General features: G+C 42.4%; 1 protein-coding gene across 1 annotated transcript in view; it reads right to left on the bottom strand.

Annotated features, from left to right (window-relative positions):
• Window positions 1-1,211, bottom strand: part of stj (voltage-dependent calcium channel subunit straightjacket) — a 165,879-nt gene extending 164,668 nt beyond the window's left edge. Inside the window, exon 1 of the mRNA XM_071594678.1 lies at window positions 649-1,211. Coding sequence (XP_071450779.1) covers window positions 649-923 — 275 coding nt within the window. The 5' untranslated portion in view covers window positions 924-1,211. The remainder of the gene's footprint in view (window positions 1-648) is intronic.
• Between the last annotated feature and the right edge of the window lie 11,861 nt (window positions 1,212-13,072).

The following is a 13,072-nucleotide window of genomic DNA, read 5'->3' as shown; positions in this document are numbered from 1 at the left end:
AGGTCGAAGTAAATCGGTCCCACAAGGCGCTTTATGAATGTCACTCATAGAATTGGTCATAACGGATTCCCTGCATGTCAAAAAGATAAGATTATCGATGGATATTGATGGGACGGGTTTAAAGTCCAAAAACAGTGAATTATACAAGCGAACAATTGCTGACAACATGATTGCGTTTGCGGCTGCATTAATGGGAAAAAGTTTGATGAAAAAAATTTGTCGAGAGGACGTGATCAATAGCTTTTTTCCGAAAAAAATCTAATGATTTCTGAAAAAAAAAATTGAGACAAAAATTGACGTAAAAAAATAAATTTCTCCCTAATCTTAGCGTTCGTAAATGAATTCAACCCCCAAAACCAACCCCCCCCTCCCAAATTAGTGATTCAGTTAATATTTTTTAATTTCATATTTCAATTTCTTTAAGAAGGTTAAGATATAAATAGTGCCACAAAGGGGACACTCGCAACAGAACCTCTGCCATTAAATCACAGTTTACTTGGTCTTATTTCTAACGTTTCTAACGCACCGTCCGTACACATTTTAAAATCAGTCAAAAAACCACTTGACTTCGGATGAATTAAAGCAAAATAACATCACGAATAGATGCATCATTTAAGGCAGGAAGAAGCTCTTTGTGAGGCTACTTACATGGCCCTGCGTATCGACTCCCTACCGGAGTCCGCATCGATTGACCCCGAAGACGCCGCCGTCGAGATGAGGTTGAGGAGGAACATGGTGAGCAAAACGTGTGATAGGAAGACGACCGTCGATAGGACGGGGGACGAGGACCTGGGTCCGCCCGGCTTCTGAGGCTCCTCCTCCCGGGGCGGGTCCGTCGCCTCGTCGGCGGTTATCCGCGGGAGATGCGACCCATCCGTCCGGGCGAGGTCGGGCGGTTCGGCCGGGCGTGTGTCTTCCTCCATCCTCGCGGTCGCCGACGACAAACACGAGAGTCGCTCTCTTTCCAAGATGGGGTGCGCTTTGGTGCGGATTGCTGCCGCGACCCCAGGGAATCGACGAGGGCAAACAGTCTCTCAGGCCCGAGACGCGGGCCAGACACCGGGCATCACGACCAACGTGGAGCGACCACCATCGGGGCAGGTCACGGGGTAAGAGGGCAGGGATGGAGTTCACCGCGTTCGTTGGTTGACGCGAGATGGTCGTGGCCTTCGCCCACCCGAGTCTCGCTGGAGTCTCTCTCACCCTTCTCTCTCGCGGAAGCTGGTGACTATTGCCCGCGGGCGCGCATGCGTCCTCGCCCACCCCCCAACCCCGCCTAGGGTGCTGGCCTCTGTTGGTAGGCGGGAGAAACCTCTCCCTCTTACTCTTTTAACCTCCTCCTCGCTTTTATAGCTCCCTCCCTCTACTTTCTCTCCTCTCTCCAACCCATTTCTCTCGCTCTCTGTCGAGGCTCCTTTATCCCTGCACAACAGAACCAACCTCTCCCTCTCCTACCCTACTCCTCCCTCTTTTCGTTTGTATGCGTGTGTATACTAATATATATAAGTATATATATTTTTCTACACATATAAATATATATATATAATAAACATATATATTTATGTATTTATTTATTTATATTGGGACGGCACAATAGAACACAAATAAAATAGTAACACTTAATAGGACACTCACACGGTAAATTGTTTAACCTCTCGGCCTTCTCCGAGGCCTTCTACAAGTACTCGAAGTACTATATAAATATATATATATATACAAACACACACACACACTATATATATATATATATATATATATACAAACACACACACACACACACTATATATATATATATATATATATATATATATATATATATATATATATATATATATATATATATATATATATATATATATATATATATATAGCCCCGAGAACGCCATTCTGGAGACGACAGCCGAGCTGTCGAAACGTCAAATAACAAATTGTGAGTGTCCTTTCTTTGTGTCTCTATATTATCTACATCTGTGTTTTTATATATTTGTGCGGCGCCGAAGAGCGTTCCATTTCGAAGATATTTATATATATATATATATATATATATATATATATATATATATATATATATATATATACACACCATAAACACAGTAATCAACCCGAAGGCCGCTTTGGTAGGTGATGACAGAGTTCACCCAGTTCTAAGCCCGACGGCGTGTGAAATTCACACGTCAGGGAAGGGGGGCCAGTTCCTTTCCCTTTGCCGGTTATGGTTTCCCAGGGAGATCTGGTACCCGAAAAATCACATAGCTTGGGTGGAGCTGTAGGTGCCCAGGGTGCCTTGCCCGGAAATTGAACCCGCGCCCCTCCTGTCAGCAGTCCAACGCTCTACCTCCTGGACTACCGCGACTTATATATATACATACATACATATATATATATATATATATATATATATATATATATATATATATATATATATATATAAATGCATACGTACCTATATAAATGCATACGTATGCTATCGTACCCTCAACATTAAAATGTTGGGAGTGGGCACGGGGGTGGTGCAGGGGTGGGTTTTGTGTGTGCGTGGGGTTGGGGGGGTGCACGTTGTATTTTCCCACCCGGAAAGGGCCCCTCCGCCGCTGCTGGGGCTCATGAGAGGGCGCAGGAGGTCGAGGCTCGCTTCCCTCCCGTCAATCGATTGCTCCATATCGCCTGCGCAATGGGGTTCGCCCCTACCCTTCCCCCTCTTCCCCCTTCACACCCCTAATCCCCCCTTCCCCCTACTCCGTCCTCACCCCCCATGTCCGTAAACCTGAGATCCCACCCTGAGGGGAAAAACCCACGCGCTTCAGCGTTTAGGGAACAGATGTGGCCGTTATTTCTTCTAAAATTAGTTATCCTTACATTAGTTCACTTGGCAACGAACTTGCTGAACACTTACGGGCAGACGTTTCAATTTTGCGATACTCCGGACAATCGCGTGTCGTTCGTCATTTTTTTACCTCACCTCTCCTTCGTTGTTTCGACTGTTCCAGTTTTGGATGTTCAAAATATATCGAAATCATTGATGGATAGAAATCGATACATCGGTCGAGATGATTCGATAATTTTAATCTCTTTTCCGTTCGATTCGAAAGGCTGGTTTTTATGATTTCGGCACTTTATAAAATAGATCACCTACCCGCATGAAATTTGTTTATGAATTATTTCCTCCACCCTCTGGTGATTTTATCTATTTTATTATAAGATTACATTTAAGTAAAAATGAAACTACATGTGACCATTACTCTTTAGATTATTACAATATATCGCTGCATTTTTTACCATACACACTAGTTGTATTGCAATCCAAATCATAGTTAATAGGAGCGATAAACACTTTTCCTTTTGCGAGGAAACGCGTCTTTTTGCCTCGATCGATAGTTAAACGAGTACAAAATTATGCATTCCGACGTGGACATCATACCATATTATTTTTCGTGTCTTCAACCCTAATCAAGCCCTGTTCGCTATCCCTCTGATGGCTACAAATCCCTGTCATTTTATTTTTGGTACTTGAAATACGTACTATCGTACTAAATCAATCGTCGAAACCATATTTCCGACAAATGTTGGTTATAAAGGCTATGTTTGATGCGATAATTATCGAATAAATATTCACTCATCAGTTTCGATTCTAGGGAAAAAGGACCTGGTATCAATTGATCTATTTTATTTGGGAGCAATAGATACAATAATTATCTAATAGGCAATAAAGTCTAGGAATTAACATAGCTTTAATAAGAAATATTGGGAAAATTGACTGAAAAATATATTTTATTCAAGTATTGAAACAATGTCTCTCAAAAATCCTTTAAAGTAGTTCTTCTTTTGTGACCGTCGACACACACTTTTGCCCTTGCGACTTTTCAACGATTCGAAAACTCCCTTTTAGGCGGAAGGCCCTTAAAGGGTACAAGCCCCTTCGAGGGCACTTAGAGTCGTGTCCTTTGAGGCAGGATTCCACTTTTATAAGGAATAATAGTCTGTTGGTGTCATGTGCCGGGACTGTGAGGGGGTTGGGGAATCGTCGCAATGTCGTTGCAGTATAGTCTTCAAATGACGGAGGCTGGGATGTTGCGGTTGCTTAAGTACTCGCTTCCAACCTCAGAGGGTCCGGGTTCGAATCCCGGCGGCGGCGGATATTTTTCAGAGGTATCTCGATCCCTACTTGAGGTGCTTTGTGGAGGGCGCTTTGAGTGAGTACGCCGTCCGTCGGATAGGACGTTAAGTTGTGGACCCCTTGGCGCCTTTCCTTAAGAAAAGGCTAATGTTTCTCTCCACCCTTCATCGTTTTCCGTCCATCATGGTACTTATGACCTCAGCTATCCCCTGCGGGAGGCGACCGACAGCTTCTAGCGCAGATTTTAAGCATCGCCAAATTTTCAGTGATTTAATTGGTGTGTGCACTGTCACTGTCCTATATCAATGCCAATGATACGTTCTGTGATCATCTCATCATGTCTCCGATCACGCGCACACTTAACAACCGACGATCTGGTTTCAGCACTTCACACGCAATGCACGTCAAGAAATACTTATTTCCGATACTTTTGTACACAAATCTGGTGTATCAGCACATTTAGCCAATCCTCAGTTCTGTTCCGTTCTAATTATTATTCTACCATTTAAGGTTTGGTTTCGATTGGACACAAATTAATGTCAATTGCGCAAGATTGCCCAGTTCCATTGCCCTCTCCTTAGGAGGGTGTTCACTCAAGGAACCAGTGTTTCAAGTTCAAGTACAGGTATGCTTTCTAAGGCATGCCATTGGTTTGCCATGAGTGTTTTTGTCCCACCGTTCAAGGAAGTTTTCGAATGGACAGTCAAACGATTAACTTGTCTCCCCGATTGCAATGCAAACTGACATACGACACTACAACAAACCTTTCTTCAATTCCAAATGCACTATTCTTCTTCCTCCATTCAAACAGTCCCAAATCTAGACCCTGTACCCTGAACCTTTTTTCCCTGGTTCGTTTAATAACTATCCCCTCTCTGGAGCACATTCTTCCTCAGCATCCCATCGCCAATCAGAACGCTCTGAATCCATTTCCATTCTCCCGCCCCCTCTCGAAAAAACCTCACTCCTCCCCTCTCACCATGCCTAAACACGTCTTCATTTGTTTTCCTTTCTCTCCACTTCACCTTTTCCTTTCTTGCCGCAATACCCCACAAGCAGGGCGCGGGGGCGTGTGGCGGGGGGTGTTAGGTCTGCAGCCATGCATGCAAAATCCCACTCATGTCACCTCTTCACAAATATTAATTTGACCATGCACTTGAAAAATGTAAAATACACGAAAGAAATTACCTACATGGGAAGGCCCAGAGGTATCCGGCCTGACGTAGAGCTGGCGACAGTTGTTTTGAAACATTTCACTGTATAAGAAAGTACAAAATCTAGAAAGTATATGTTTCAAGTTTGAAGGCATCACGTTGTTTAGTATTTGTTTGGCAGCCATCGATAGTCTCTATTTTCAGTAAAATTTGTGAAAATGGAGAAGAGGGTTGTAGCTATGTGATGCATTGCTTTCATTTGAAGGCTTCAGTCCAACCAATATAAAAGCTGAACTGGATTCTATTCTGGGTAAGTTTTGGCCGACCAAATGAGGTGATGACTCCATAAACATTTAAGAATATCCACAAGGAGACACTGAATGATCGTAGACTGAAAGTGCGCGAGCTAGTAAACATAGTAGGCTTTTCAAATAGTGCGGTGCATCACATATTGACTGAAAACTTGTGACATGAGAAAGCGGTGTGGTGGATGGGTGCCGCGTTTGCTCACACTCGAGAGCAAGACCAGTGCCATGGAGATGTTTCCATTGAGTGTTTACCAAAGTTTCACAGCAACAAAGCAGAATTTTTGCACCGTTTCATAAGCATGGATGAGATATTGGTCCATCACTTCACACCATTAAGACAAAAGAACAATCTAAGCAATGGACTCAAAAGGGAGAACCGTCTACGAAGAAGGCGAAGACCGTTTCGTCTGCAGGCAAGGTCATGGCGTCAGTTTTTTGGGATGCGCGTGGGATAATTTTCATTGACTATCTTGAAAAAGGAAAAACTGTCAATAGTGGGTATTATGCGAACGCGTTGCAACGTTTGAGGGAAGAAATCAAGCAAAAGAGGCCACATTTGACTAAGAAGAAAGTGTTCTTTCATTAAGACAGTGCACCAGCTCTCAAATCCGTTATTGAAATGGCCAATATTCATGAATTGGAAAGGTTGAATTGCTACCTAATTCACCCCATTCTCCAGATTTAGCCCCCTTGGATTATTTTCTGTTCACAAACTTAAAAAAATGGCTCGGTGGTCAACGATTTTCCAACCGTAAAGAAGTTAATTCGGCCAGTGAATGGCTATTTTGAGGAGCTAGACAGATCTTATTATAAAAAGGGTATCGAACTTATTGAACATTGCTGGGAAAAGCATATAGAGCTGAGAATTGATTATGTTGAAAAGTAAATACATTTTATTCCAAAATATTTGTGTTTTCATTTTTATTGGGCTGGATACTTCTGGGACCACCCTCGTATAGCGCGTCTTCGCGTGAAACATTCTTCTTCAACAAATGCATCGAAACATATTTATTCAAAATCAACCCTAGTTCACATGTCTCGCGCCAGTTCTGGATTGCATTGAAGTCGTCAGCTAATGATGTGTCTATCTCCATGACTGGATATTTCCCAATTTATCACTGCGTTGTCAGCAAATTGTCGAAGTTTACTGGAAACCAAAGATCGGACGTCATGAAAATTCTCACCCACGTCTGCATCTCTAAAAAAACCTCCAATCTACGCCTATCATTTTACTTCGACGGCCATATTTCCGCCCCCTACAAAACCGCGTTCAATATCAAAGTCGTAATCAGCAATTTATTAAACATCCTTTTCTCAACGACCCTGTCGTCAGTTCCCTAACAGTCACTCTCCCCTCCCTATCACAGTAGTCTTCAGCGTTCTATTGGCAGTCAAAATACCGTGAATCCGCATTCATTCTTCAGCCACCTTTTGACATTTTCACCGGCCAACCCCTCTCTCCTCCCCTTTCACCATGCCATCCTCGTTTGACCTCCTTCCTGAAATGAAAATGAGATTTGCGACGAAAACGCCTGCCCAATTAATAGTAAACGCATTCAGTTATGTGATACAAAATGAACCAACTCAGACATACGAGCTCGTAAGATATTTATTTAAGAATTTATCGTTGCAATTAGGCAATTATCCTAGTGGCAAAGGTCAATTCTGGTCAGCTGTCACTCTTACAACATAAGTACTTAAAATGCCTTCCGTGTCACATACTTCCGTGACACGTACTTAGACTTCCCATCTAAGATCCCTAGTTAAATAATCGTCTAAATATTTGCAATGAAAGCTACACGGGATTATTTATTTAAAGAGGGTGTAAATACCCTTTTCAGTATTCTTTTTTTTTGACAAAGTTACATGCTTACTCTTACTTACATTAATGTTCATAATATTATTGTAAACCGGTCACCAAGGCGATTGATTACATTTTGTAGCACTACGCGGTCATTTACATGATCTAGCCGTCTGTATATAATGCAATCATCAGCAAAGAGTCTTATTTGGGAATTTAAATTATTTAGTACATCGTTGACGTAAATTAGGAAGAGTAATGACCCTAGAACACTGCCTTGTGGAACTATAATAAAAAATATGCTTAAATATCAATTACTCATGTTCTCCTGAGATTATAGTTAAATAATTGTTCACGTCTACAAATATATATGATTATTCTAAATTGTAAGCACAGTCAAGCGTCTTTCAGACGTCTTTTGTTATTTCCAAAGTTTCGTATATAGCATTTAGCATTTATGACTTCGTGGATGAGCGTACGCAAATTGCCCATCTCTTATCTCGTTAACCGCCGTGTTCTCGCGAGAAGGAAGGCACCAAGTGACCCGGTTCCACCCCAAAACTGTCTCGTTGACATCGATAAGGTCAATCGTCCGCCCTGGTCCCATCTTTGGCACACGCCATCGCGACGATCGGGACTGTGCTTCGACACCGCGGTTAGCGCCGAACGAATGTGGAAAGGCGCCGGGGGTATGATAATTTCGAATTTATCGCTAAGTAGGAAAGGGGGAGGGATCTTGTTTGGTTCGGTGGATAGCGTACTATTGGCTTTTCACCCTTAGCAGATGACCCGGGTTCGAATCCCAGTCAAAGAATTTTTGCAGTTCTTGCATCCCCTCTCCCTGCTTGTGTGGAATGCAAATGGAGAGAGAGGGAGCCCCAAGTTCAGTAGGCCGTATGTGGATTGGGACGTTTGTCCCATTGGCGCCGTATTCAATAGATATGGACAATGTCTCAATTCTGAGTTTCTCTCATCACCCGTTTTATCCCCATTACTTTAAATTCTATCAGTGTTCATAAATATTCAGTGCAGCATAACCCTGATGAACGATTTTTTCAGGAATGATTAAAAACAGAGCTCTTGAAACGTACTCTTCGCTTGATCCTCCCATGAAGTTGGCGCTGGTGACCTGGGCTCCTAATAACCACTTTCAATTAGGATCAAACACTGTTATTAGGATGTATGCCAGACGTAGGGAAAAGCTACCATTAATATTGATTGAACTATCAAGATTATTTTACACTTGAGAGACGAGTGTATTTAAGAAAATGTATCGTATTTTGACTTCAGTTCTAAATGAGGATGATACATCAATCGAAAAGTTTTACAACCTTGAAAAGGATTTGATTAGTTAAATTTCTATTTATAAATTCAAAGCTTGCTGTTGAACACATGATATTTTATCATTTAGAACTATATATATATATAAATAACATAGTAATCAACCCGAAGGTCGGTTTGGTAGGTGATGGCAGATTTCACCCAGTACTAAGCCCGGCAGGGTGTGAAATGCACACATCAGGGTAGGGGGCCAGATCCTTTCCCTGTGTCGGTTATGGTTTCCCATGAAGATCTGGTACCCGAAAAATCACATAGATTGGGTGGAGCTGCAGGTGCCCAGAGACTTGCTCGGGAATCGAACCTGGGACCATCCGGAAGGTAGTCGAACGCTCTACCCCCTGGACTACCGCGACATATATATATATATATATATATATATATATATATATATATATATATATATATATATTTGAGAGATAGAGAGATAGAGATAGAGACAGAGACTCTCTATCTCTCTCTAATATATATATATATATATATATATATATATATATATATATATATATATATATATATATATATATATATATAACGATTGTACGGAAAAACTCACACGAGCGGCACAATAATGGGCTGACACAATATAACACAAAGAGAATAGAATAGCAACATTTGAAAGGACACTCACACGGTAAATTGTTCGAGCTTTCGGCCCTCTCAGAGGCCTTCTTCAAGAGAGACTGAAAATTTGCTATTGCTGAGGAGAGGGGAAAGAGGTATGGGCGGCGAGGGGAGGTGTGGAGGGAATGCTGGGAGGGAAATTAAAGATGGCGGTTAAGGGTGGGAATTTTGAAAGAACGGAAAGCTAATATGTAGGCGGATTCACGAGTTCTCACCTCTATGTTGGTGGCTGAATCAGGTAGGGATTCTAGGATGCTTAGAGCAAAACACTGGTCGAATGAAAGGTTGTGGGAATTGGCGTGTGAAGGGATAGGAAGAGAAGAGAGTGAGGCAGAATTGCAGGAGTACCGGTGATTATTCATTCGGATGGATAAGGGGGCAATGCATTCGCCTATGTAAAAGGAAGTGCAATGTTTGCATGACAAAAGATAAATAATATTTTTTGAGAGGCAATTAGCGTGGGAACGAGGTGAGGGGGCAATGAGGGGATGTAGGGAGAGGGGAGTAGGCATAATAAGAGGACAGGTTTTACATCGGGGGCGGTTGCAAGTTGGGGAAATATTAGGAAATTTGTCATGGGGGGGCGCCAAAGGGTTGGTGGATCTCAGAAGGTTTTTGAGATTGGCGGGTCGTCTGTATGCGATAGATGGGCATTGGGGTAGTAAGGATGAGTTAGATATATATATATATATATATATATATATATATATATATATATATATATATATATATATATACATACACACACGCATATACCAGGTATGTCCATTAGCGATCCGACCTGCGTTCATATCTCCGCATTGGTGCTATTCTTCGTCATCCGGGGTGTGGCGCATTCTCCGAAGTAGTCCCCATTTGATGATGATGATTTTGTCGTCTAAGTGTAAAATACATGTATTTTTCCACCTATGGGTAAAGTTCCCGTAGTTGGTGGGGTAAAAAACGTTAAGGGTTATATAATATAATGACATCCCATTTGAGGTAATTGCTGTCAATTTTTTTTTCCGCAGCCCTGCTTCTTTTGCTGCCCTCTACCTTCTGTTATCGCGTTCTGCCGAAAATTAAAAACTGGTTTTTAACGTTACATCGTCCATTGAAACGGGACGGGATCTGCCGAACTCGCAAAACCGTCCGCGCAAGTTATTTTTGTGCTAGGTCAACCTAAAACACTTAATCCCCGAATATCATCAGAAATGGATTCATTTTGTTTTTTGCTCATATTTTTCTATCTAAAAAATACTCTCGCCTCTGAAATCAAACCTGGAGAATCGAGGACTTGTTTATGCTGCAAAATAAAGGTGCCAGGATAATTAAAAATCCCCATTATTGGGGCAATTTTTTTCAATTTTCTTCTCATTCAGTGGATCAACTTACCTCCGAGACTCACCCTAGTCCTGATATTTATAAATGTCTGTCCTACCTCAAAGAAACCTCGACACCTTTGAAACCTATGTCTCCAGGGTACATTAGCTTAATACCAGGAAAAAAGCTGACCTAGTGGTGCCACAATGTAGGTAATACACACCAAAGGACTCATTCAACTTATTTAAACTAATGTTTTTTAATATTGGCTAAATGTTTTCACATGTTACACGTTTCCGAGCCGTGATTTGGCGCAATCGAGCTCAAAAATGACATCATTGTTTCTGTCACGTGCCTCTCTATCTTTTTCATCTTAATAACTGCCTGTGCCCCGTTTTCTCCCCTCTACTCGATTTAACATTTATTTCCTCTCTTTACACACCTCGTTTCGAAAGATTGCGCGTCTCTTTAAGGTTCTCTTTTTTCCATTCAACCACGTTTCCGATCCGTTATATGTTTCGGGCCTGTGCAAAATTTTGTTTTAATTTCGTTGTCCCTTTAGTTTTTGGGAACGTTTTTCCTTGTAGGGGACGCGGTAGTGATGATATCCTCATCGTTCTAATTCTTTGTGGTCTGAGATATTTCTCTTCTGGTCGAATTCCCTTCTCGTTTCTTTATCCCCACGTCTTCTTCCTATTACGAGGGATACGGAAGGATTTTCGCTTCCGGTAATTGTGATTCGAGCCATGACGGGAGAGAGAGAGGGAGAGAGAAAGGAGAAGAGGATGACGGAGGAGGAGGCCGGGACTTGCCTCCGAAGACGTTCGTAATTTCGTCACGGAAAGGAAGGAAGTCTTTCCCGTGCGAAGAAAATCTCTTTCATTCCTCCTCTCTTTCTCTCCCTCATCCTCCGCATACATTACTCGACTAATTTCCCCCCGGAGCGAGAAAGGGTCAAGCCCTCTCTTCCTTGCACCCATTACCCGACCTTCTCTCCTCCTACCCCCCCTCCACACAAACACGCACACGAACACGCACGCACCTTACCCTAATTTCGTGTCACCTGCTACCGGACCACACGTATTCCCCATTATTCTTCTCTTACCAACCTGCCTTCGAGGGCAGCATAATCCCCCCTTTCCTCCCCCTTCCGGTCACCTCCCAAACCCTCCCCTTTCCCCACGGCCACTTACGTGCCACGCCCATACCGTAGTAGCTCTCAGCTTCATAAAAAAACCCTCCCATGCCTAAAATCCTGCTTCTCCGTTCTCTCCCCACCCTCGCTTTTTTCCTTTACCCTTCACCGTGCCTGCAACCCACAATCCCACCAGGGTATTGTGTGGCATGATGACATGCAAACACTTTCGATATATTTTTTTCCACTGTCAAACCAATGCTCGACACGAACCGATATATTAGTATAAGGATCGATATGACGTTGTCGATAAGAAGATAAGTATTGTCGATTTAACGTTACGGACACAGAATGTTCATATGACAAAACCACTAATGTGTCGCTAAAAAACATTGGAGTCATTTAGGCACGGTGTAGAGTACAATCGATATGACTAAATAATCGATATGTTAGTTTTATCGAAAAGGTCAATATTATGATATGGGTAAATAAACTGTATGATATTAATGGATGGATAATGTTGATTAGAGAATATATTCGATATGAAAATATAGTCGACGTGAAACTTAGGGCGATATAGTCGATAGGGCACAATGGTCGATATGATATTATGGTCGATACTGTCACTCTTTCGACTCTAGACTCTCATAGACTATATGTCTATGTGAGTCTAGATTATAATGTCGTCGTAATACACTGGATGGTTAAGTCGCTATGGCACTATAAATTATTATGTCGAGTTCACGATACGTGCGCCTGTCATCACACCTACGCTGGAGGGAATTGAAGACAGGGACGTTCGGTAAGGATATCAAGAAAATGCTCAAGAAAACTTTGTTTTATTTTGTAAAAAATTATTTTTAACACAATTTATTGCACAGATTTGCACAAACACAAAAATTCTTCAAATTACTATACTTGGGCCTCTACACATATTTCCCAGGACTCTGCCATGACCGGTACGTGCCCTGGAAGGTATCTTCGGGGACCTCTCGCAAGTTCTTCGTCACTGCTGATTAGATCTCTTCTATGGACGAAAAATGGGTTCCTTTCAGGGCTGCCTCAATCCTAGGGAACAAAAAGAAGTGTGCTGGGGAGATGCTAGGGTTATGGGGGGTTGGACAGCGTTGGCACCTGGCGTTTGGCTAGCGACTGGCGGACTAGTAGCGCGTTGTGGCAAGGCACGGTGTCGTGATGGAATTGCCAGGTGGCGGAGATGTCTTTCCTCTTCCGGATGACCCCTTTCCGGAGTCTTCCCAACACATCCACGTAGCAGGTAGCGTCATTTGTCTGTCC

Source organism: Hetaerina americana, unplaced genomic scaffold, assembly GCF_022747635.1.
Source record: "Hetaerina americana unplaced genomic scaffold, ioHetAmer1.1.p SCAF_66, whole genome shotgun sequence".
NCBI lineage: Eukaryota > Metazoa > Arthropoda > Insecta > Odonata > Calopterygidae > Hetaerina > Hetaerina americana.
The sequence above is the reverse complement of the archived record's forward strand: the minus strand, read 5'-3'. Positions and strand labels throughout refer to the sequence as shown.